Source organism: Diadema setosum, chromosome 18, assembly GCF_964275005.1.
Source record: "Diadema setosum chromosome 18, eeDiaSeto1, whole genome shotgun sequence".
In the NCBI taxonomy this organism is placed as follows: domain Eukaryota; kingdom Metazoa; phylum Echinodermata; class Echinoidea; order Diadematoida; family Diadematidae; genus Diadema; species Diadema setosum.
In genome coordinates, this window is record NC_092702.1 from 21350749 (window position 1) to 21378699 (window position 27951).

Below are 27951 nucleotides of genomic sequence, written 5' to 3' on the forward strand. Positions count from 1 at the left end.
CTCTGAATCAACATGCAGAATATTGCCGACTGAAAAACATGCTCCTGTACCAAACTATGAACACTTCTTGGCTGACGATGATTTGTTGTTTTTTTCTTTCAAAAAGGTGAGCATACATTCCTGACGAGTTTGCTTCCTCCCTGACACAGGTCGCTTTAAAATGCCAAATAAACTTTTTTTTAAAAAGGCTTGTCAAAAGGAAATGTGTGATATTCAAACTCATATTTCCAACATCCTGCCAAAAAAAGAGGTAAAAAAAAAAAATCTGTTTGTATTAATGTGTGCAAAACTGTGCGTGCATACTTTATTTACCAATCAGCATGTGTCAGTAAACCATCTTTCCAATTACATCTCTCATCTAGTATGAGCTCAGAAACCAACAGTGAGTACATTTTTTGCCAATAAATTATTTCGTTATTGCACTGACAGTCTCACGCACCATACTTCAATAATCAAGTAAAGCAGTAATATGAGACAGTGGAAACTCACTATAAGAGGTCAGATATGACAAAACCCTCTTTACAAATGTGATTTTGCACGTCCAAACACTTTGTAGTTCTCCCTTGTAATATCCTGATACAGAGACAAACCTGATATAACTAGGCTTTTAGGTCTTCGAGATAATGAGATTCCCATGTCGTGGAAACGCGAAGCTGCCATGTGATGTGCAATACCACAACAAGCAGAACTCATAGCTTCGATAAATAGAGTAAAATCCAATACATAGCATGGTACAAGTTTCATTAAAATCAGACATAGAATTTTGAAAAGCTGCAGTCTATCGCATGCTGTATACACCTCAGATTTTGCCAGTTGAACTTTCCGAAGATCGAACACAAGTGCTTGACTTTGTAATCAAGAAACACAGTGGAGGAATGAGATGTAAGTTTCATCTTTCTTTGTGAGAAAAGTTTGTGATTTCCCACCTTGGATACAGAATACAGTGTATTTGCCTTAGGGGAGGCAATATTTTCGCAAAATTGTTAATTATGCAAGGATCAGTCGACCTATCATATATGTCATATTCACAAATAAAAACCGCATGAAATAATGCCACGTATACAGAAGTTTTACACCATCACCAAGTAGCGATGTCGCTTTCAATCCCACATGCAAATTTGTAGAGGCTACACTGTCATCTCCTCAAAACTCTTCCTCTCTCCTGCATACACAAATATAAAAATAATGTACGGGGGGGGGGGGGGGGTAATTCAGCAACTCGATCCTTTTACCTCCGCCCGAGCCCAGCCCCGCTTCAGTGTAAACGCGCAAAAGGCCAAATGCGAGGCCAAAATTGGCCTCGCATTTGGCCTCGCTCTGAGGTGGTCTCGGCCTCTTCTTGGTGTAAACGCAAACTGGGCCGAATGCGCAGCCAATTTTAGTCTGGCTCCCAGACCCTCTGCCCGTACTATTTCGCTATTCACGATATTAACCCCCTCAACGTGGAAAACTAGTATAGCTTAAGGTGGTTTTGTCCTGCAAAGGATTTTTCCTTCGGCAAAGGCCTTTGCCCGAACGGCGACTTTGTCGCCACGGAATCCAGTTGGCAAAGGGTCTGAAAACCAGGCTATACCAAATTGCGTTTGTTTACAAGCAGAGCGCCACTACGACAAAATATTGAAAGGTTTGAAATAAAAAGCGCGGCCGAGCCCAGCAGTGTAAACAGAAAAAATTGTGAGGCTCGGCCGCGCAATTGAGGCCGAGCCGTGGTCGAGCCCGGCCCCGCACTGTAAACGGGGTCAAAAATTCATTCATCTGTTTGTTTGTTTTCATTTTCCATCTAACAACACGCTGGATAGCCCATATTCAGCTGCACCCGCTGATCTTCCTGATGGGGTCTAGTTTTACGTACTTGGGATAGATCACTTCACCGGGTTATGAAACCTGCTCTTTGCAATGAATGAATGAAGCAGGGTCTTTTACACGTACATGCATGGGTTGTGACTCTCTCACACACACAGGACCTCCATTTTATGTCCTAACCGTGAAACATCGACTTCATGTACGCAAAACAAAAAAAGATGAAGATTTCTGTACAGGTCAATGGAAGACTTGGTGAAATGATCGCAACATTAACTCCATCTAAGATCACCATTCTGATAAAGCACATCAAAATTTTACAAATTCCATAACTTTCAAAAATAATTTTTGGTCAGATTCTGAAGAACCCTGTGCTTTTATTTTTGTCTACGTTTACTCTATTTCTGAATGCATTCTTGAACAATGAGTGGAGTTGCACAGTAATGGCATTGCCACGTGTGTGTGGCTGTTTTGAGTTTGTTTACGGAGTTCATTGCACTTTCATATCAAATAATAATTCAGCCAATCACATAATTACTCAAATCCAAGCCCATAAAGGTATGTGAGATTCGTATCTCAGTGTGCACACTCTAAACTTTATCACTCACTAAAATGTATGTGAGATTCAGACCTCAGTGTGCATACTATAAACTTTATCACTTTCGTCCTTGCCCTTCCGTCACTCACCAGCACAGAAAGATGACAAGTGAGCATTACCAGATCATGGTTTCTATTACCTATTACATATTACCTGATCATAATGGTTTCTATTCCATCATCATCATCATCATCATGGTTCCTATTGAATAAAAAAGCTCCCGAATTGCATATTTTTACCTGAGTGAGTCGGTCTACATTGACAGTTAGGGGAGCTGGGTAACTAAGAAAGATCATGACATCAAAAATGTCAAAAAATAAATTTATGTTTCATTTAAATTTCTATTCATTACTTCCTGCTACATAGGGCAAACACAGAACAAGCTTTGTGATTGGTGGGGAAAATCCTCTCTTCTTGGATCATACATACAGCGCATGCACATCACATGCGCACAAATTTCAAATCCATGAACAGATAAGATGTTTGTGTGCGCATGCGCTGGCTGTATTATTCAGTGTGTGTACAAATGTAGCTCTCCCAAGGTCCTCTCGACCGAGTCACATTCAGTCATCAATTCGAACAGAAAGGGACTATTGGCAGAACCAAACGTTGTACGTTACCTGTTTTCAATACTTCAACTTAACTGGTAAGTCTTCAAATTGAAGAGATTTTTTGATTTTAAGTTGATATTTACCCGCGATACTAAATCTGTCATGATCCTGAATGCTACAATGCGAAGCCCCATCACGCTATGCGTATGGGGCTGCTGGTCGCAGTTAGCTATGCGTATGGGGCTGCACGCTGCTGGTCGCAGTTATTATGCAATAATGGTTTCGTACAATACGTGTACTACCTCGCCGCCGTACAGCGGCGGCTCTGGTACGAAGCCATTATTGCATGATTACTCAGACATGAGAGCACTTTGGAGCGAGTAAGTCTCAGTGTTAGTTATATGAAAGGTACTTTAACCTGAAACACACACTAAGACAAGGAAATTCAGGGAAACTTTTGAAGTACCAAAACTTTATATTATCTTTAAAGTACAATTCCAGAAGACTTAATCGCTGTAGAAACAGCTCAAGAGTTTTGGCAAACTAGTCTAGTGTCTGGCACACAAGTTAGAGTCAAAATATACATGTCAGTTCACAAAGTCAAGTACATTGGGCAGAAGTACTATCTAAATAAACACACACACACACACTATGCTGCCTGGACAGTTAAGTTTTCTGAATATTTACATACCCATGCACACACAACCACACACACACACACACACACACGCTCACACACCCACAACATACACACAACCCAACCCAGAACAATTCCATATCAGGTATCCCCATTAGAAGACATATTATCCATGTCCTCCATCTTCGGCAGCCATTCTATGGAATCACTTTGCTGTGCACAGCACAAATGCCCTCCGGTTTGGAGGACGTTCTTTACTTGTTACTTCCTACAACTAATTAGGCAGAGCGTCAGCAGCCTCCCATTCCCTTCTTGTGCAGTTTGATCCGAGTTATACCTGTTATTCTTCTGTGGAGCAACCAATGCAGAGATAGAGGTATAAAATAGAGATCATCATTGTGGCACCTCCCAATGACACAAAAGTGTAGTTCATCCCAGTATAGCTTCTTGAAGCTGCATGAGGGATTACAGTATCAAGTAATACAACAATCATTGTTTTTCACACACATGCAAACATATTTTCCTTTACCACATCACTGTAATATATATATATATTTTTTTTTTTCTAGGCATGATTTGAAAATGGTATCCCTTCAAACCTTTAAAATCATAATCATGAATTTTCAAAGAAGACAGAAATTCACAAAGCCACAAATTAAAATGATTGTCTGTAGCACACGATAGAGAGTGCACACTCACGGTTGTAAGCAATGTCCACATGAATGGACCCCTCTTAATTGCCGCTTGCGATGCACTTCATATTTCATGCCATTTGGTAGGTCGTGATAACTTTGCTATACATCCATCTCATCGCATAAATCTTTTGGGCCTTGACAGCCCTTCAAGGTTGAGCTGAGTGCTGTTTCACATTAAAAGTCATTGCTGCACTGTGGGTTTCACGAGGTTAAACTGATTGATGCAAGCTGAAGTGAGGTCACAGCAGGTTTCCAACGTATCTCAACAACAGGATGGGGAGTGGGAGGGGGAGTGGGGAGGGGAGGGGGAGGGGGAGTGGGAGGGGGAGTGGGAAGGGGAGGGGGAGGGGAAGAGCAGGGGGAGGAGAGAGGTGGGAGGGGAAGGAGGAAAGGGGAGGAAGGAAACTTGCTCAGAAATATGCCAACAGAATTTGACTACCTCAAGTCACATGGGGTGCCCTCCCCCTATGCTCTCAGAATGCAGGTATTCCTTACACACCAGTGGACCTCTACTCAGGACACAACATTCAAATGAAGGGTATATTCTACGGCATGCTCACGCTCTACTCTAGCATGCTGACGACACTTTAACAGAACTTGTTAAGCGGGGGAGGCATACGTAAAAGGCGCACCCTGATTGATATAATGAACAAATTACGAATGCGGTCGTAATCTTCTTTTACAAAGAATGCTGTCGAAGTCTTCTTTCATGGAAGCTGTCCACTCGAACAGAGAATCTCTGTACTCTTGAGAGACGTCACACAAAGTAATAATACAACAAACACGCAGGAAAGACACATAAAGGAAGCTCCACAGTGTCCCTTACACCCCTGTCAGATCTCTCCAACCACGCTGCATGTCAGTTTACTGGCCTCCATCATCCCACCTGTCTCCATGGCAACAGCAAGCATCAGTAGATGACATTCCCCCCCTCGCCCACAGACCTGCGGCTGAAGTTCAGGATGTGGTCAGCTGCGTTGCAGTGCTCGGCGCGGATCCGCTTGTACTTTGTATGGAATCCAAGGATGTAGATGATCGCTGCAACAGCTGCGTATCCCCCATAAAAGAGCATCGTTACTGTGAGAGGGGCAAGATAACAACGAAAAAATGTTTGCCAAATCTATACATGTCTGGTATCACATCTTCAAATCATCCTGTTATCATTGTCACATCATCTTACACCAGGCACTGCAGAGAATTATTTTCCTGGTTGATATGCATTTTGGTATGACTGCTATACAAAATGTCATTTGTGCAGCAAACTACATTACATAGAATTGTACCTTTTTTTTTTTTACATATCAATCAACTAAAATTGCTATTCAATTATGAGAAGGAATATCATTCTCTGCACTAGAAGAGGACATAAATTTTCCTCACTTCATGTGAAATACTGTTACATTTGCTCACAAAAATTGATATTGAAACTATATTGCTGTACATCTAAAACCATGTTGCATGTACAAAACTGATAGAGAATTTTTACTAATGTAGAAAGCATATTGAAACTTCCCTACATGCAGAAAAATTAAGGGTCTGAGTTTTACTTTTTCATAACTCTCTGAAAGTGAAGTTTGACCTGTACTGATTAATTGTTTGCTAAGAAGAGGTAACAGTAGGTGATTTCTAAAACAAGAGAATAAGGCTTCAGAAGAATGTATACCTGCACTGCTTTTTCTTTTTCTTTTCTTTTTTTTTGAGTCAGGGGTGAATTCAATATAACTGAAATCTAGTATGCAAGTTGCATCTACATATCAATCATATACACTTTTTGCTGCTTTTTGGTACATGAAAAATTTAGTTAAAAAGTTCTGCGCTGCTCTGTTGGCAGTAAAACTATGACACCAGCACAAACTTGAGAAGGATACTGACAGAAGCTAAGTGACAGAAACAACAGAAAAGTTTACACATCGTTAACGCTAACAACAGCAATTGCCACAATTCTACCACAAAACATCATTGACTGACTCATTATTGCTTTTTGTTTGCTTCCTTCTTCTGTCTGTTTGTTTGTTTGTTTGTTTTTTCAGCTCACATGACATGTCGTTTGAAACGCCACTGCTGCTGTTGAACCCAATCTCCTCATGCTCATCCCCCCACCAGGAGAGGTGGTGGGAGGATGCGTTCCCGGGTATCGTGGCCGAGGTGACTTGACAGGTACTGCTGGCTTGCTGAGTTGGAGAGAGCGGCTTGGATAGCCACTGGGCCGCGAGCATGAGTAGGATCCCTTGTATTTGCCTGCAGATGAAGAGGAGGAGGGGTAGTAGGGGACAATATTATAAAGCCCAGAGTAAACAGCTCAGGCATATCCCATTTTCTACAACACTTTGCATCAGTGGCAAGCCACAATACCTCGGCTACTGTGAGAAGAGCCTTGTCAACAACCAACCAACTGTGACTGCTTCATCAGTGTTTGCCTTCCAAACACTGAAACTTGCAGTGGATGCATATATGTTTGTGATGTAGGACCACTTATAAAATTGGACCTTCAAGAATGTAGCCAATTAGAAGCGCTGAAATGAGTCACGGTGAGCTCATGATTTTCTTACTAACATGCATGGCAGCTACTATTGTATGCGCTCTCAATCCTGTAAACAACTCCCAATTTGGGCCGCCTGCCTGCCTTTTTTTTTTTTGTGCATCTTGTACGCACATACTGTGATGTGTGCTGGCTGGATTTCCGAGTTCGTAAATGTTTGGAACGAACCTCTTCAGACATATTGACATTTGAGCAAGTTCTACATGTTTGTAGCTGACTGGCATTGACCCATAAAGGTCAAAACATGCACTCGGCTTCACCTCATGCATGTTTCACAATTGTAAAATACCCTCAAGTGTGCTTGTCTGCACAACCATACATACTGCACTTCTAGCACGTAGCAGGAATGGTGAACAACACAGCTTCCTTTTTCTTTTTTCTTTTTTCTGTGGACATTTAGTTGCTTGTTAACCATCTAACCTTCGTGGAGAGTGGGTATAACTTTAAAGATTTTGGTAATTTAACATAAAACCTCCCCCTCATCCTCTCGCCCCAACATAAAGAATTGAATCACTTTACATCAGATTAACTTGAATCATTAATGATTAAGGGGCTTTCACATCGGACCTGTATAGAGTTGTGTAGTGTAAAGCCAAAATACGCCGCACACTCATGAACAATTTTCTACGGAAGCAAGCAATTGCAAGTATGAGAAAAGTATTTGGGTTAACCCGTGGATCCAGCCTCAAGGGATTTTTCTTTGGACTGGGGTATGGTAGCGTGCTATTGCTTAGGCACTGGCATACAGTAGTGTAGTGTTGTGTCAACTTGCACGTGAACTGCCTATTTTTGCATCTATGCCAAAAGTATGTGCAAAAAAAAAAAAAATCAAACATGTTTAATCTTTTTTGATGTACCCCATGTACTCATTATATCGCTCAATGTATTGTTACGCACGCCAGCATAGGCACAGCATGAGGTAGCGTAAGCTCGGCATAGTCGGTACGCAACACTATGCAACTCTATGCATGCCCAGTGTGACAGCTCCATTAGGATGAAAAAAAAGAAAAAGAAAAAAGAAATATAGGAAGAGTCTTACCCAGACATAATCAGGAAACCAGCACTTGTCCCTTCAGACACCGGGTACGTGGCTTCGACGCCAAGCTCCAGCGAGACGGGGAACTGGGCAAAGCCGAAGAAACCAACAGCAGCGCAGGTGCCAACGATGGCGGCGGGCATATGAGGATACCTGGACAGCTGTGTAAAGAGAAATGGGATCTTGATCCTGAACGCTTTCTTGCGTCAACGTTTTTGGGGCAATGCTTTACAAGTCATTCCACTATTATGTCTTTCCACCGCTAACTTGCAAACATAAGCTAAGAAGCTCTACTGGACATGAAACCCACACTAGTGACTTCTGTTTTTGATGTTTTAGCATGGATCATTTTATGAAAGATGCTGTTTGCTTGCAAAAAGAACAAAAAAAAAGATCACCATGATGAGCTTCGAGCATACACCTACTTACAGACATTTTTATGAATGAAAACAATAGACAAATTAATGTTCCTAAAATGACCACTGTGACCTTCGGTACTGTCCTTTATAAATGTAGATACTTTTTGTTTTTGTTGTACATTTGTACGTAGACATTATGCTGAATTGTTCATTTAATCATTTTTGTGTGTGTGTATGTGTTCTTTTTCAGCATTAGAATATCTTACTGATACAGTGGACTCCCATTATAGCAAAGTCCTTGGGACCGCAGTTTTCTTTCGTTTCACTGAAATTTCGTTATAGCCAAACAAATGAACAATAAAATACATAAAGTGGATAGTGTTGCGGCCTGAAATTCTTACTTCATTGTAACTGGAATTTCGTTATAACCGTATTCGTTATAATGGGAGTGCACTGTCACTACTTAACCAGTAATACATTAATGAACAGTAACAAATTAAGAAACTGCCTAAATTGCGAGGGGTCAGAATTGACTCTCATTCACATTATTTTCTGGTTCCTAATATCCTTCCTTGCTTTCCTATGTTAGTGAATGTAACTTAAACATGAACAATGATTACTACTGCATTGGACACTATGTGTAGATTCATTCATACATACTTTCATTCACTCATTCATTCATTCATTCATTCATTCATTCATTCATTCATGGATATCGTTATAATATTTGTACATTTTAAGCATCTCCGTTTAAGGAAACCTTCAAATTTCGTTCAACAGATTTTGTGTGCTTTTATCATTTTCATACTGGACTGTGCGCTTTTCACTTATTTTTTTTTTCATCACTCTTTCACTATCATTTGGTGTAGATTTCTAGCATGTGTTGTAATGTTCAACCTTCATTTGCAATATTACATGTATCATTTCATTTCTGGTTATTTTTTTCTTTTTGCCTCATGTGAGAATGAGCTATGTTGGACGAATGCATTACCAACACTACAATGGGAATGTTTCCTGCTCAGTGTCACATGTCACATGACCAAAGGGAAAGTCCTTGCAATTGTTTTTCTTTTTTGTTTTGATAGTTTTTTTCTCAATTCTTGAGGGGAAAAAAATGCACATACACACCACAGCATATATTCACTGGAGTATTGGTACAAATTGGCATAACACATATTACAGTGAAGCAGTAAAACTGTATAATGTGTCATGTGCATGATATATCACAAATCTGCCTAGAAACTATGCCAAAAGAAAATAAAAAATAATTTCTGAAAGAAATATACTGCATTCTATCTCACCCTTCTCATCTTCACCAATGAAATAAGAAAAAAAAAGAGTTCATATTGCAATACTTTCCACATCACATATCACATTGAAAAAAAGACATATAATAATAAGTATTCATATATCAAGGACCAATTTGTATGGATTTAATATGTTGTTTTTTTCTTTGTGTTTGGCACATGTCAGTAAAAAGGTAATTATGGCCAGTCATCTAAACAACACTCCTTCCTGTCATGGGACTGAGCAACAATATACCAGGGGTATCCTTTTTAATTGTTTTCTTTTTCTTTCATTTTTTTTTTTTTTTTTTTTTTTTGGTAGAAAGGAATTGAGCAAAGAAACTTACAATGGACAAGGCAACAGCACACACAGCAGACAGCGCAAAAGCCACCTTGGCCACCAGGCCAAACTTCTTCGTCCTGTCCACGTAGAGTCCGGACAAAAACGCCCCAACGATGCCGCTGCCAATCATTACGGCCCCGCAGATGCCAGAAAAGTTCTGCATGGATGGGGGGGGGGGGGGGGGCAGATAAAAAAAGGGAGGACGAATGTGGTTGCTCAGTGTATTCCTGAATAAACAAACCCACACATTGTAGATCTTGCAAACACAGAGCAGGGAAAGAAAATATCGCACTGAAGTTCTCTTTGTACATCTGGTGTAGCCAAATAACTGTCTTACTTGCTGAAAGTAATCATCCTTTCTTGCTAGACCCCTTGATTTCTATCATAGATTGTCCAAGATGAAACAAAAATGTGTCAGATCCATAATAAAGCTACTGACATACGTTGTATGAATCAAGACAGATATTACTCCTGAAGAAATAACTCACAGTACACTGCCTTCACCAACTCGTTTCAATTCTAATACAATAGACATAGACAACTCGCTGAGACAAAAAAGATAAAAAGCTAAGATCTACCAATGAGTCACAGAGTATTTAGATTTTCCTCTCAGAATAGTGATATCAGCAGCTAAATTTTTTTTTCCAAAGTGGAGAAATTCTCAAAAGCTGCAAGCAGTAAGGCCTACTGTGGCAATTACTGGGATAGGAAGATCACAACTATTTACATAATCTACCACCTAAAATAGTCACAGCAAATTACAAACACACACACACACACAACGTACAGACAGATATTTTCCAGCATCTTTCTCGTTATAAAATGTGAATACCATTCCTCAAGTCAATCATTTTGTCCCACACTCTGTATGCTCATGTCAGTATCATTCACAGATGTAGTCTGCTGCATGCATTCACAAGTTCGTTTTTCTTTTTCTTTTTTGCATGACTTGCCTCTTAAATCACACCAGAATGCAAGTCTTACATGTACAGGTACTTCCAACATGATTGAATTATTGCCGAAAAATTTTCCTGTTTTTGTTTTTTTTCTCTCTCTCCTGAAGAGAGCACTGGAAGTCTATCCTAAAAATATTCATTACAACTCAAGAAGAAAACTAAGTATATTTCATAACATGGCAGTTGATTTTAACTTTATGATCATCTTAAATCCAATGTGAAACGTCCCCTTGGAGGATTGAGAAAAAAAAGGGGGGGGGGGGAGACAAGAACTCACATCACTGTAGCCTTGCGGGCAGAGCACTTCTTCCATGATGGAGGTGATGGCGTTGAAGACAGCGAGTCCAGCGCCGAACACGAGGAACAAGACCCAGAAGGCTCTGATGGTGATGAGCTGGTCCACGCGATGCGAGACATCACCAAAAAATAGTAATAATAATACATGAATAACAAGACTGACATTTTTGACCCCTCATGTACCCTTGAACAATCCTGTAACCTGCTAAACTGTTTTATTGGTATTACAGCCATAGACCTCTTTCATTTTGCATTTAGATCTCATGCCTACAGTGTATTTCTGCATTGAAGATTCTTGGTGACAATATTTAAGCTTGTCCGGGGGGCTAGCCAAACGTACACACTAGCATTTCACTGGATTTAGAAGCTCCTAAAATCATACGTATCAACATTTCATATGGAATCCTATGAAAGAATGCATAAGCAGCACTACACATGAATAATTTCTCCACAGTTACCACAAGCAAATATTTTTATGTTTTGTTTTGTTTATGGTTGTCGTTCTTTAGCTTTTGTTTGATCTATTTGTGGTTCATAAAAATGTATTTGACTGTTCATCAAAAAACACAAAAGCAATATCACAGCAGAGACACAAACCTTCTTGAGGCCGGCAATGAAGGACTCGTGGTGGAAAGCTGCACTGGCACTAGGCGGTCTAGGTGGGGCGTTCTTGCAGTAGCACATGACCACAACAGCGAGTATCCCGCTCACCACACCAGGTATCATGTACAGGAGCAGCTGTATAGGGAATAAAGTTGAAGAAAAAGGGCACAGATGAAGCCTCATTCACTCACTCTTTGCCTGTCTACCTTCTTTTTCTTCTTCTTTTTTTCCCCCCCCTTTTTTTTCGACCATTGTCCAGAGAATGATCTTAAATTGTTGCTACAGGTGGGGGGGGGGGGGGAGTTTTCTAACTCATCATTTCAGGCAACTTGAGCAGAATTTGATCCAATCTGATCTGATTTATTACTCCATAATGATCATGATTAATTTAGAAATTAAGAAAGACACATAAACAATACTTATTTGATTTTGAACTGCCAAAAAATGCCATGAATTATCATGCAGTGAATTTTCATGCAAGGAAACTAAAAGACAACTAGAAATGTCGCTATGGCGACTAGTATGCCTCCGCCATAATGCATGATTCTCCTAATCGGTCTATAGTACATGTGAACAATGTGTGCTTACATTTTCACAAAATTGGCAAAATATTAAAATGACAAGTTTGTCACAAATGTGTTGAATGTTCACCTTCCTTGACCTAGGTTTAATGGGATGAATAGGAGAGCATGTCTTTGGGGATTTAACCCGTTGAGGACGGACTGATTTTGCTGCAACACTCATTTCCCATAGACACCTGCCCGAGTATACTCGGGACTCGTCCTCAACGGGTTAAGGACTTTAACTTGACTTTGACCCATTCATTAGTTTATGCATTGAGTAATATTCAAGGTATGGAGGAAAAAGTGCAATTTCTGTATTGAACAGTAAATTGTTACCATTTTCCTCTGGCCTTTGACCCTAAAATTCATAAGATAATCACTGTCAGGCAGAACATGCATAAATATGTAGAAAGTTTCAAGATAACTTGAGCCACTTCCAAGATATGGAGGAAAAAGTTAGTTCAGCACTTCCACTTGATCTTTGACCTTTTAACCTTTGAGGCAAAAAAAAAGAAAAAAAAAACTTTCCTGAGAATCTCTATTAGGTTATACATGCATACGCCGAGTGTAAAAAAAAAAATAGAGATTGGTGCTAGGCGGGTCGCGCAGCCGAGCACATGTATCCCCCGAACCCACAGCATCATACATCATCGCAATATATAGAGCTCACACAGAAATCCCATAAATAAATACAGTTATCATGGCAACAATGATCCTGTCCACATTTTGCCTCTGGGTACCAAATTTGATGACAATAATATGATGCAGCGGTGTAACTCTGCAGAATCTAAAGTATCCTCTGGTAGTACCTGTGAGGGAATACAATGATAGAGTAATCTGGATGCACTGTAAACCTAACCCTCTTCCAGTCTGTGATTTGGATGAATTTGGGATAAAAATGTATAATATGGCAATAGGTGACAACAGGTATCAATGCAGACAATTGCTTTTTGGGGGGGGTTTTGTTTCCACTTCTGATATTTTATCATTTTGTTAACTGACAAAGCGGGTTCCATGACAAATGCTGTGATGACAAATGCTCCGGCAAGGAGTCATAGTGTTGAAGCGCACATAAAGCTTAACGCTTACCCTAATCCAAATCTTTAGTCTGCCTTGAACCTAACACCCAATCATACCCATGGAGAAGAAACGAAGCCGGTAGAGCGCTCACAAGGAAATCTCTGCTATTTCCACAAAAATTCTTGTTACCATGGCAACGATGTCTCCGCCCACACCAAAAACGTTATGCGTCTTCGTCTTACCATAATACACCTTCATGCCAAATTTGAAGATGATCTAAGAAGGACTGCAGCCAGTAGAGCGCTCACAAGCAGACCCTATTGAATTTACCTTTTCATGTATAAAGACGGAACAAGCGAGGGCGCCATCACCAAAAACAATAGGCCTCTTCATCTTACCATAATACACCTTCATGCCAAATTTGAAGATGATCAAAGAAGAACTGCAGCCAGTAGAGCGCTCACAAGCAGACCCTATTGAATTTACCTTTTCATGTATAAAGACGGAACAAGCGAGGGCGCCATCACCAAAAACAATAGGCCTCTTCATCTTACCATAATACACCTTCATGCCAAATTTGAAGATGATCAAAGAAGAACTGCAGCCAGTAGAGCGCTCACAAGCAGACCCTATTGAATTTACCTTTTCATGTATAAAGACGGAACAAGCGAGGGCGCCATCACCAAAAACAATAGGTGTCTTTACCATAATGGACCTTCATGCCAAATTTGAAGATGATTGGAGAAAAAACGCAGCCGGAAGAGTGCTCACAAGGAAATCTCTGCTATTTCCACAAAAATTCTTGTTGCCATGGCAACGATGTCTCCGCCCACACCAAAAACAATTATGCGTCTTCGTCTTACCATAATACACCTTCATGCCAAATTTGAAGATGATCGAAGAAGACCTGCATCCAGTAGAGCGCCAACAAGCAGACCCTATTGGATTTACCTTTTCATGTATAAAGACGGAACAAGCGAGGGCGCCATCACCAAAAACAATAGGCCTCTTCATCTTACCATAATACACTTTCATGCCAAATTTGAAGATGATCAAAGAAGGACTGCAGCCAGTAGAGCGCTCACAAGCAGACCCTATTGGATTTACCTTTTCATGTATAAAGACAAAACAAGCGAGGGCGCCATCACCAAAAACAATAGGCGTCTTCGTCTAACCATAATACACCTTCATGCCAAATTTGAAGATGATCGGAACAGAAACGCAGCTGGTAGAGTGCTCACAAGGAAATCTCTGCGGCAGCAGCGGCGGACGCGGCACAACGAGGCCAAATCCATAGTATCCTCCGAACTCTGTTCGGGGGATACAAATAATCCTGCTGGAATTGCATAAACATGAGGGAAATAGTAAAATTTTGAAGTGTTGCCCTTGACCTTTGACCCCTGTCCTTTGACCCCATGAACCCTAAATTCTCTAGATAATCACTGCCAGTCAGTACATGGATATATACTATGTTCCATGAAGATACCTTGAACAATTTCCAAGGTACGGAGAAAAAAGTGAAGTTTTAATATTTTTACTTGACCTTTTGACCTTTGACCTCATGACCCCAAACTTTCACCAGCGAATCTTAATTGGGTAATACATGTATACACTAAGTTTCAAGAAAATATCTTCAGGCATTGCATAGATATCGTGGAAATAGTAAAAATTTTGCGTATTTGACCTTGACCTTTTGACCTTTGACCTTGAGCATGTGCACCAAAAAGTTGACAGACACAACTTCACCCCCTAATACACATACTGTACATGCCAAGTTTCATTAGTATACCTCAAAAGGTTTTTTAGTTACGCTCTCCACAAAATTCATTACGGACGGACGGAAGGACGGACGGACGGACGGAAGGACGGACAACCCGAAAACATAATGCCTCCGGAAACACTTCGTGGCGGAGGCATAAAAATAAATGGATAAAAACTAGCTCGTAAAGAATAGGATCTTTTATGCCCAGCATAAAATGAAATGCCCATGTTGTAGAAAAATATCACCCCAATGAAGTGATTGACACAATAAAACAATTATCAGGTTATCAAGTTATTCTCAACTCTGTATCTATGTAGAAAAATCAGGAAAAAAAGCAAAACTATAACATCAGGAATAAGCAGAAGGAAAATCAGTCATACTATACTGCAATACAGTAGATATCATATTTTGCACTTTCAGTGAGAAGTATGTATGGGACCCTGCATCACAAAAACAACAAAAAGTCGCCAGTCATGGCACATTCTGAAAGCTCTATTAAAGCTTTAAATGATGTATAACTCAATTCAAATGGACTCTCCTAACCTATCTAAATATTGGAAAGAAAGCACACACTCTGGATAAGTGTGAACTGAGAAAAGAGGATCTGAGGTACAGGGTCTATTCAAGTGCTTAATCTTTACCAAACCGTGCTGGCTGTGTGATGAGAGGGACAAAACACAAGATGTAAACAATCAGAGCAACAACAATTTAAGGGGGTATCTCACTGAGCGACGAACGTTTGCGAACACAGCGAATTTGGGATTTCGCCAGGGTTCGTAAAGGGTTGCAAAAGGTTCGTTAACGATTGCAAGAAAGTTCGGAAACGGTTTTTATTGTCGCAAGCAGTTTTTCTTGTCGCAAGGAAATTTTGAACATGTTCAAAATTTCTTTGCGAATTTGTATTTTCGCTAACAGTTGCAAACATTCGCAAAACACTCTAAGAATTCGCAAACGGTCGTTATACAGTGTCACTAACATTTTTATTTGATTTGCCACTGCTAGCGAACAAGTAACCATATGGTTCCTATATAAAAGCTCCTGCAACAGGCAAGGTTCCACTCTAAGAAAGTTCTTGAAGCTCTTGACATCTTCATCATGTAATTGCTGCAAAAGCTTTTCATATTAGGGAGCTTTAGATTTTAGACGCGCGGACGTTCAAAGGAAAAAAACATGTTCTGAGCGTGTAAAGTCAATCTATTTTTACCTTGCGTCGCCTGAGTTTTTCACTACGCGTACTGGGCTATTTTCACGTCCACACAGTTTGCGACGTAGAGAGCTTCTTCATGCACTGATCATATGGGGGCGCGATTTTATTTTTTATACGTTGCGTCCCAGCGTAATCTAAAGCTACTTTTCCACACGACGCAGAGAGAGGAGAACGTCCAGCGCAAGCGTCGGCTCAAACGTCCGCACGTCAAAATCTAAAGCTCCCTATTTACCAAAGTCTGTCCTCTGCAACAACCACTCTCTGACCCAAACAGTCTTTCTTTTCTTCTTCCTTTCTTGTTTTTCTTCATCTTCTTCTGCACTATAGCTGTATAGCAGTAGCCAGAAAAAGCAGCTCTTCAAGGCTAGCAGCACGTTGAGCCTCTTCTTTGCAAAAATTCACTTCCATATTCTGGAAATCCATCTTGAACGGTGGTCACAAGAGATCTGAATGCAATGGAAGGTTGTACGTTCGTTTTATGGGTCTGACTATACAAAATCGCCTGGTACTTTTCCAGGTCCCAAAACATTCACAAATTGTCGCAAGGGATTTGCAAACAGTTGCTAATATTTGCAAAACTGTCGCTAACATTTGCTCACAGTTGCTAATAGTGGCCACCTGTGTTTCGCAATCACTTTTGCAAACATCCACTCAAGTGTTGCTAATTGTCGCTAAACATCGCTAAAAGTCGCTAACTGTCGCTAATCGCAGAAGCGAACCTTGATTTTTCGCAAACATTCGTCAGAAAAGTTGGCGAATCTCAAATTCGCTACGTTCGCAAGCGTTCGCCGCTTCAGTGAGATACCAGCTTAAGGGATTATCAGATCAAGCTGAAAATAAGCAAGGTCTATTACTACATTCTGTCCATGACTAATGCCACCTTTCGAAGCAGTAGCATTATCCTTTCAAAAGTTATTAGAGCCAAAGGTGAAGAATGTAAAAAGGATTTTTCAAGAAATGAAAAGGGGCCTCTAACACATACATCACACTAATCTACAAAAAAAAAAAAGTTGCAGAAACCCTGCTCAAAACACACTTTCTCATTCATTTTATGATCCCAAACTACAGAAATAATGTAGAAGAATAGCTCTTTCAGAAAATGTGAAAAACTCAAAATATACCTAGTGAACCCATTTCACATTTTTTGAGTCCTCATGTAAAATCAAGGGGTGTGACTTTTTGTTGGATTTGTGAAGCACGGTCACACATGACCAGTATAAACCCAATCTCCTTGAGATTCTGAAATGTAAATAAGATTTACAAAGAATCAAACATGTTTCAACACAACAGCCTTGGTCCAATAGGCAAATCTAGTTTTAAAGAAAGTACTGTATACGCCGAATATTTTGCGAGGTTTTTATTTTCGCGAATTTCGCAAGTCAGCTGCTATTCGCGAAATTAAAAACACGCAAAAATATTGACTCTAATGCCGATATGACTAAGATGTACGCATGTACATTTCTCCGTTCAGTACAAGGACTCCACGACGCAAATTTAACCACTCGCGACATTGTTGGAAAGTCCTGATTCACGAAAATTTAGGCTCGCGAAAGATATGGCGTATACAGTATGCCATTTCAACATTGCATTTGGAAGTTCTAAGTTTTAAGTTTCTAAGTTTTTAGCAAGAAATGGACAGCTTATCATACATGTACATCAGGAAAATAAAATAGAGAGGGACTGATTATAATTCCAGTGTATCCATGTGTTTGTATCCATTTCTGTATACATACATTTCAATATATACAATGTGGTATGTAGGGATATCTTTGAGGTATGCTTGTTCACAAGTACATACCAGAAACTCTACACCATCGGCATCTGTGACCAGCATGGAAGAAAGGAGCATGCCAAGAAGGATCCCCAAGGGGTTGGAGGTGGACCCCAGGGTGTTCGCAGTGGCCCGCTGGCTCTCCGGGAACCACGTGGCCGCCACCTTGGTGGGCGTGAAGAGGAAGCACGGCTGGGCCAGGGAGGCCACGCCCTGGCCCACCAGCACCACCACGTACCGGTAGTCCTGGAAGAACTTGAAGACTGCCAGGTAGCGTATCACCAGGCCCAGCATGTTGCAGCAGGCTCCGAGAATGATCTGCCAAACGGAATGGATACAAAGAACAACTGGTACATTGTACTTGATGATAAATTTACTGGTGATATACTGGTGAGGTGCCCATAGATTTATATCAAGTATGTTTATTTATTAATCTTTTATTTATTTATCTATTCATTTTATTTTTTTTTTTTTTTTTGTTACAGGGAGACCATAAAATGATGATGCAGTTTATATGTGTACAGTAACAATCATGCTCTAATACTGTATAAACAGGGACTGTTTATATGTACAGGAAATGACGTTTTGGGATTAGACATGCATAATCTAGTATTCTTGAAAATGTTAAGCATAACTGTCCATATAAAATATCTTGAAGTTCTACAGACTTATAAAAGAAAAGTCAATTTTCCACTTCCCGCTGAGCTTCCAAGCAGTAGGCTCCTATACGGGGTGACATAACAGTAAACACGCTTGAAAACTAGACATTCTTTGGGGTGTAACTGTTGGTAAATGTAGCACAGGTAGACATTCCTTTGGGTGATACATCTGTATGTAATTGTGTAATTGTACCACCATAGGTGGCACAGGTACAGAGCTGTTCCTTTCTTTCAGTTTAATCACATTGGCCAGAACTTTGGATGCAGTTGACATATCAGCAAATACAGTGTACAGTACTCAAGGAGATAGAGGCTTAAGGACACATCATTTTGGCAGATGAACCCACTGAAAATTGTAATTTCTCAAAGGGGAATCTTACATTGATATGCTGCACTGAACGGTCGCTCACTTACCACGGGCGCCAGACCCCAGGTGTCTAGGATTCCAACTGCTACGAACCCAAACGGGATGGTGGTGACCATGTACACGGTGGACAGCCAGTTGATGTTCGCGTCGGTGGTGTTCATGTACGTCGCTGCGTAGTTGGCGATGGGTGCAAAGCTTATCCATGCCTGCAAAAGTCAACATCGTCAACACTCATTAGTATTTCAAGTGCATCAGTAGAGTCAAGTCACCTCGAGGAAGATCGAAGAGAAGGTGGCACAATTGAGTAGAATGTCATGACGAAAAAGGTGCTGATTTTTGCCAGCTGTGTCACGAGTTGACATAATGTGTGTGTCCATTCTGCCAAGTTCTTCACACTTTGATTGTCAATAGGGTGAATGAGATCCTGTATGCTGTATTGGTACACATGGTCTGATGACCCTCCACTGGCACTGCTTACTGTAAAGCATGATATTTTTGTGGCATGAAATTGTCGCAGAGTGGAGCTGACTGCCTTCTCTTGCAGCATGAAATTTTCACGAATTATTCCAGCATTCAATGCAGTAGACAAGAACTTTCGTGTGCATTTTAATTTTGCGAATCTCAGCTCTCGCAAAATTGTAAAATTGAAATGCACACAAACATTACTTGTTTAACAGTATCGTGCAGGCTATTTTTCCAAAGAAAGACATGCTACAATAGATTTAACTGCAACATATGTGATCCTGCACCACAAAGCCAACAAAAGTGACCAGGCATGAATAGAACAGACTCTGAAAGAGCATATTTTAAGCTTTAAAATAACGTATTTTATAACTCAATTCAAGTGGACTTTCCTAACTTATCTTATAAAGGAAAAGAAAATACATACTCTGGAAAAAGTTTACTGAGAAAAGAGGCTCTAATTTCTAAAGTATAGGTTATATTCAAGCACTTACTCTTACCAAGCTGTGCTAGCTGTGCAATTAATGAGACAAAAAAACAGGATGTGAAACCACACACAGCATAAACAATGAAGGAATCATCATATTAAACTGAAATTGATCATGCTCTATTGACACTTACATTCAACTAATCTCTAATACCAACTTTCAGAGCAGTGACATCAAGTGATTACAGTTGAAAGTGAAGAGTGTGTAAAGCATTTCTAAGGAATGAAAAGGGGACTCTACAATACATCTAATCACACTATTCTCAACAACAACAAAAGTGTTCTAGAAAAACTGCTAAAAACACAATTTCCTATTTGTTTTATGATCCTAAACTTTACCATAATGTAGATGAAGTTTTGCTCTTTCAGAAAATATGAAAAAACTCAAGATTGAATAGGTTGACCCATCTTGATTATTTCCTATTTTGAGTCCTGACACAAAATCAGAGTGTGTGACTTTTCGTTGGTTTTGTGATGCACGCTCACATACTGCATATTCCCTGTACAGTGTTCTCAGCCAAGACAATTTGCCACAAATAAAAAGAGCATCGTGAACAGCTTAGGCACTCACATGACACCAAACTATAATCTGTTTGTGTAAGTCATATTGCAGATTTACATGTACATGTACACACAAAATATGTATTCCACGTGTATTAAATGAATATTCAAGCTCACATTCTGTAACAAACACAGGAAATGCTCAGTACAGGTAAACAAAGCACTAAAAATAGAATCACTTGCACATGTACAGGAAGATTATCATGTCATGGATGCTCCCAGAAACTGAAAAACAATAGCAGAAGGTCAGAGTCTAAGTCTGCCATCACTACACTGTACAAGTGCAGTATACTGTATGATGTATTCTTTCATGGGACATTGAATTAAACCAGCACAATGCATGGTGGCATGTTTCTTTGAGTGGTGATACACCCTTTTCAGCATCACCATTTCAGCAAGTGAAGATTCCCTACATAATGGCCTATTGTTCCCTGATCAGAAGGTAGACAGCAATATCACTTTCATTTTGGCAACTACAGGGATGGTAAAGTTTCAGTTGAGATGGGATTTCAGGTTTCCAACTTTTTTGTGGGTGTGAGATAGAAAGAAACCTCCTATGAAATATGAAAGAGCCTACATTGTATCATTCTAAGAGGAATTAAAAGTTTATATGATGAAAATTGGTTGTGAAATGGCAGAGATATACATGTACCTTAAATACAAACAAATTGACACTAATAAAATGTGGGACCCACCTTTTATTAGGATCACTTTGTTTTACATGTACTTTGTTTTTTGGATATCTCAGCCATTCCAAACTCGATTTTCATCAAAGAAACTGATATGAATTCCTATTCTAATGGTAAGCTCTTTAACATCTTATAAAGTGGTTTTTCAGTATCTCACAACAGCTACAGTTAAAAGCTGAATTCTCATCTCAACCAATACAATACACCCCTTTAAAATTGTGCAAAGTAGCTCAGCCATAACATGTTCATCTTAGTCTATTATAAGTTATGTTAATTTGAAAGCCTATAAAGACTTAAGGTGATAAGCACAATCAGGGTATGCAATCATGATTTTCTCACTTTAAAAAATTGTAACTTCTAAAAGAATGCACCAACTGAATTCAAAATTCACATGCAGCATGCTGAGACATCAATAATCACATGTGGTAATACAATAGCTAATTTCTTCTCATTTACTGTTAATTATTAAAGATTAATTACCAAAAAGTCCCCCAAAACCCATGTAATACATCAAAAAAAGCGTTTTACAACTTACATAAAATCAAGATTTGAGGTCTACCCCTATGTGTTTGGTATCAAATTAATGGATTTTTTCCTGGCATTGCTTGCGTGCAATAAAAAAACAGTGGTCCTCTCTGCTGGAGAAAGGTATGAGGTCTAAAGTCACATCGTGGTAGGAGTGTAATGCTGGCTTATTTATGTGACATTGTGACCTTTTAACCCATGTTGTACAGCTATACATGGAGAAACAGCTTATTTTTCTGCTTTTCCTTTTAAGTACTGAAGATACACTACAATATGGTGTGCTGTTTGCCAATGAATGTTCAGCCAGTTTTGAGTTTTGAAGCCATTTTCAAATGCTGAGGAAAATAAGTGCAGCCGTTTTTTTAGTATTTTCAGTGAGGTATATCCTAATTTGACTACTTAAAAGAATCTTTTCCCCTTATTGAATATCCTTGGTTTTTTAGCCATAAATTGTACATATGTAGTAATCTATTCTGTGAAAATTTGAGCAAATTTGAGCAATAAGAACTGGTTTTCTTATAATTTTACAAATTGCTGAGGAAAAATAAGACTGATCCATGCCCATCTTCTACTGCATGAAGGTCATATGATAAGTGTTCAGTGTTCTTATTTCAATGCTTTTTTTAATTTTTAAAAATATCATAACCAAAAACAAAGTATTTTGGCTTAATATGTCATTGTTTGAGTGTCACAGCTTGGATATCAACTCAAGTCCTCATAAATCTCATATTCATTCTTCTATCTGTGTTTACAAATATGAGAATGGATCCAAACACTATGCGCACATTCAAGGTCAAACTGTACAGATAATTTTTTGATGAAAAATATCATATCTTCCAAAATACCAGCCCTGATTTCATAAAACTTTGTAATAATGGTCAGTACATTATATATGTCTGTTACTTATTCCTGAAAGTTTAACCTCTTCACTCTTTGGCAAAAGTGAAATATTATGAAATATATAAAAGTGGTTTTATATGAATTCAAAGTAATGCCTATGAAATTGAAAAATCTATTTTGAGTAGTGAAAATATGACATCAATTCATATTTCGTGATATGTCATGGCTATGTGCTAGTAATGAATGAAAGGGGTATTAATCAGGAACATCTAAAAGCAATTTCAGATGAAAAAAAAAAAAACATTCTCCTTTTTTTTATATAAATTTTTCCAACATACACTGTATTAGTTATTTTTATGTAATTTGACACCCCTAATTAAAATGCTAATTTATGCAGTTTAATGCAAAATTTTGACTCCTTCTTTACATGAAATGCAAATTTGAACACTCAGCTACAACAAACTGCAAAAAACACATTTTTGCCAAGTTTTCTCATTTTTCCCCTGTTACGCATTTGTACATGTATGTACCCTGATTGTGCTATTGACCTTTACCTAGAGACTTGTGTGTCAGAAGTAATTCTGACATACATTGTACTCTTGTCCACCTTTGACCGCTTTCAAATTACATAATTATTTGTATTACATTCTATGCAAAAATAATAAAGATGGTAAAGCAAGCAAGGGTTACACCAGAACCGAATTCTCCCAAATAAATTTGGACCGATTCTGCCTGAATATGGCCTGAATCGGATAGATTTGGTGGATTCGGAACCTCCATCGTCTCTGATTCGGGGTGCTCCCAAATAAGAGACGAGTAGGTTCCGAATAGGTCCCGAATCATAGCAGAATCACCACGAATTGACCCAAATCAATTTTGAGCATCCTGAATAAAGCCAAATAGTGGCCAGAATCGAGCTGAATGTGGCCTGAATGCCCTGATTACAGCCGAATAGAGCCGAATGATGACCCGACCCGAATAGGGACGGGAATAGGGACCCGAATGTCGACCCGAATGTCGACCCGAATAGGGACGAATATGGCCAGATGCGCCGAATACAAGGCCTCCCTGCATGTGTATAGCCAATTGGGCTACAGATACAGGTCATTCGACCTATTCGGCAGCTCTTCGGCCATATTCTAGCCTATTCGGCTCACTCCCCTGTATTCTGCTCTGTATTCAGGTAACGATTCGGATGGATTCAGGGAGGTATTCGGGGCATGCTAGGCAGATTCAGCTCTATTCATGATATTTGGGTCTATTTGGCTAAATGATTCGGGCTGTTACTCCCCTAATGATACGAATAGGCTCAAATCTGCCCAGAATGCCCTGAATGCCTCCCCCAATCCAACCGGATTCCATCCGAATACATCCCGAATGTGGCCTGAATGAAATTTGTCGGAGCCACATTCGGGAGTATTTTGGAGGGTATTCGGCTGGTTTTGAACATTTCAAAACAAGCCGAATCCCTCCCAAATTTTCGGCCATTCGGGGAAAGGAGAACATTTGCAAAGCTCTGAATCGGTTCCGGTGTAACCGAGGCTTTTACGGTAATAGGGAATAATAAGATGCAGGCAATTTTGGGCGGTTCAGTTACTCATATTTAATAGCACATGTGCATTTACAGTTTGTCTATGGTAATTACAGGGTTAAAAAGACACAAATGTTGTCAGATTTCACTCAATCAAGTCGTGAAAATCCCATTCACAGTTTGGGCACTGTGGAAGAAGTGTTCAATGCTGTTGAGATGCAATGATACAATTTAACAAACATTAATATGAAATGTGCTCTGTATGCATCCGTACACACTTGTATGGTATTAAAGGACAAGTTCACCTTCATAAACATAAGGATTGAGAGAATGTAGCAATATTAGTAGAACACATCATTGAAAGTTTGAGGAAAATCGGACCATCCGTTCAAAAGTTATGAATTTTTGAAGTTTTTGTGCAGTAACCGCTGGATGAGAAGACTATTGCAGTGTGTGAATAACTTAGATGACACATGCGTACAACAATATAAGGAAAATGTAAAGAGAATTTCACAAAATTTCATCTTTTGAAAAAAGTGCACATTTCCCCCGACTCGTTACCGACAAATGTTATGGATAATATTATTCCCCCTGCCTTTAGAAAGAGGCAAGTCAAGTGCTCTTTTATTATGCGAAAAAAGTGAAAATATGTTGAATTTTCTTTACATTTTCTTTATACTGTTGTACGCATATGACTCACAAGCTGTAGTAGTCTCCTCATCCAGCGGTTCCAACACAAAAATATTAAAAATTCATAACTTTTGCATCGATTGTCCAATTTTCCTCAAACTTTCACTGATGTGTTCTACTAATATTGTTGCATTCTCTCAATCCTTATGTTTATGAAGGTGAACTTGTCCTTTAATGTCCATGTGTACGTGTATAATTACATGCATAAACGGTGCGAGAGCGATACATGTACTAGCAGTGTGTGTATATAATGTAAAAGTGTGTGTTTGGCTGTGGGTCTCGGCCTTTTCCTTGTAATGTACAGTACACTGAACAAAATTTGAACAACTCAAAAACAAAATGGACACATGTGTGGGTGTGTGAGTATCAGTACGGTACTCACATTGTATGCTACTAAAACTACTGTAGTTTGTCTCCACGCCCCTTTACTGTTATCTACTTTTGTGTCACAGTTGTTGTAGCGAAATACATACAGTGTACATAGACTTATCAACATCACTCTTCATACAGGAAAATGTAAACATATTGCTTAGATAATGAGTTAATATGCACTTCTGTTAGGAATTACGAGCATGCGCAAGTGACATTGTACATATTGTGTTGACCTGTATACAGTACACTTGCAAACATGCTCTATCAATCGTACTCTAACTCAAAAAAGCCTGTGCTGTGTATGAACTTGACACGCTGTGTCTATCATCACAGCACTTGTGGCTCTTTAACATTAGCTGCACACACAACAGCACTTGCCATCAAAGAGTGTTACATTTTTGTGTAGTCCTCTCCCAAGTTACTGCAATCTAGATCATACAGACCAACATTTTAACGTTTTATCACTACATGATATGTCTACTGAAAATTCAATGACACTTTTATGATCAGATTTTTATCGAAAATTAGGCCCACAACAGAAACATTTCAACTAAAATTTCCTGGGCTTTCAATCACTAATTCCCCTTTCTACACTGTCTATCTCAATCTATCTCTATTTTCCATCTCTAACTTCGCCGTCTCGTGGAGCATTCAACATTGTGCTACTTCACCTTATTTACTGGAATTATACTTTGTGTCGCGTTATGTTCTTGTGTATAAACGGGAAAGTGCAATAACTGAACTCTCAATTGGAGGACCATTTCCTGCAACAGCATCGACTCCAAGCGCAGCTCGGAAACGCGGGAGATATTGTGTGTATCAAAACAACGAATGGTGAATACAAGGATATATTTTCTACGCTCTATAAATATCCCACTACGAAATCCCTTCATACTGATATAAACTGATGCATGATCGTATGCATCTCTTCTCGTTGGGGCTTTCTTATCTAATGTTGGTACAACTGTGTACAACTACAAGTACAATCTGCAGTGATCTGTAGACTCTACATGTACTAGTATAACAACCATGGTCAGCCCTATAAACAGAAACCCTGCTGTTGCGGGGCGCTGAAACTAGTACGTCTTGGGGTCGCTGTTGTTGCAGTACAGTACTCAGTGACAGTAGGTCAGCCCATCTATTCAGTGGGCCAGAGGTACATTGTAGGTGGGGGCCAGAGGCATTAAATTTTTACCATTACTCATTGGATAAGAAACCCAGCGAAAAGAGACAGATACCATCAGTCTAACTACTGTCTGATATTGCTGCTGCGTTCACTCAATTCACGATGTATCTGTGTAAATATGGTGAACTTGTCCTTGAAGTTCAGAGGTGTGACGTGGGTCTTCACTTGGCTTGCTTTGTCTTGTGTGACCTTTCGTTTTGGCACAACCAGCTCGACAACACTGCCACAATAACAACAGAGTGTGGAAGATTTAATTCTGCACAGGTACAGCTATCTTGCATTATTATACTACATTGTACTATTAAACATTATTACCTATACGAGGGAGTTTTGCGAGGCAATTCCGGTTGTTATTTTGCAGGGTTAAAGGTCAGCGGTCAATATGCTTTTTGCCACGTCACTGCGTAACAGTAACAGTATGTGCAAACAGTGCAATCTTCCGGTTTGGGGAGGTGGGAAGAGAAAGAGTGGAATCTCTCTCCCCACCGATCGACCACGAAAAGAAAACATTCCAGGACGTCCAGGGTGTCAGTTACACGCACCGCAGAAGAACGCTGATAAATCAACTCATACAAGGTCGACTACTTACAGCAGCACTAGGCAATGACTAGTCCATTTGTGATCAGTAATTGCACAGTGACCATCAGTTTTACAACTCTCAAACTTTTAACAGAGAAGTAAAAATAAAGTGTAAGAACGTTCAGAAGTTTGAAGTTTGCCTGTTACAACTAGGTTGCCTACATGTATCTTTGAAGTTGGAGTTGAATGATATACATTGATGAACAATTTTGCAATTATTCAACATGTTGATGGTCTACAGGTAGTCAAATGTGGCTTGATCTGTATCATATATAGTGTATAGCCGTATTTACATATTTTCTTAATTTACCTAGGGGGATAGGTAATAATTATGATATTGACTGGCCTTTCTTTCGGGAGGTACCAGATAAATATTGCCCTCACTGAAAACATATTGCCCTCGTCTTCGACTCGGGCAATATGCTTTCAGTTTGGGCAATATTTTCTGGTACCTCCCTCAGGGCCAGTCAATATTATATAAGTATTAAGTGGCGGTCTAAACAAATATTTACCAACGCTGAAGATATGTTCACCAGAGCCAATACGGCTATGACGAGCCATCGCCGCTTGTAAACAGTACGTTCTCCCGTGCCATCCCGGGAGAGCGCTGGCGGAGTGTGGGAACGCGCACCAGGTAGAGAGGAGTGCCTGTACTCATCGTCACTACTTTGATTATAAATCTGTCTGTAGTGTGGCATTATATTCCGTCGATCCAATCGGTGATAAAAACGTTAAAAACCAGATTACAAAAGATGATTGTTTTTCACGGCATGTGTTGTACTAATAGTAAAGTCACAAACGAGTGGACAGTCCTCAGCTTTCTGGCCCAGCGCGGTGCATAAAAACGAAGGGTAGCGGTGTTGTATCATAGCACGTACGTGTCCGTACGGGCCGCGGCCGCGGGGGGATGAGATGCAGCATGCAAACAAACGAACGTACATGTACCGAACTACTATCCGGCGAGTCATATGATGCCTGTG

At 39.7% G+C, this 27951-nt stretch overlaps 1 protein-coding gene across 1 annotated transcript; it reads right to left on the reverse strand.

Moving 5' to 3' along the window:
• Positions 1-5191: 5191 nt before the first annotated feature.
• LOC140241390 (solute carrier family 49 member A3-like) lies at positions 5192-27669 on the reverse strand. Its single transcript, XM_072321120.1, has 9 exons — positions 27484-27669; positions 19097-19255; positions 18051-18341; positions 11695-11835; positions 11078-11194; positions 9849-10001; positions 7860-8017; positions 6336-6519; positions 5192-5401 (listed from the first exon to the last, which is right to left on the reverse strand). Exons 1-9 carry the CDS (start codon positions 27667-27669, stop codon positions 5192-5194), a joined length of 1599 nt encoding a protein of 532 aa, XP_072177221.1.
• Positions 27670-27951: the final 282 nt, after the last annotated feature.

Coding starts and splice junctions, on each gene's coding strand:
- LOC140241390 (XM_072321120.1), bottom strand. CDS start 27,669: ATGCCACACTACAGACAGATTTATAATCAAAGTAGTGACGATGAGTAC. Junction 11,836..18,050: donor CCGATGGTGTAGAGTTTCTG/GTATGTACTTGT, acceptor TTCCCTATACAG/CTGCTCCTGTACATGATACC. Junction 8,018..9,848: donor GTGCTGTTGCCTTGTCCATT/GTAAGTTTCTTT, acceptor CTCTTTACACAG/CTGTCCAGGTATCCTCATAT.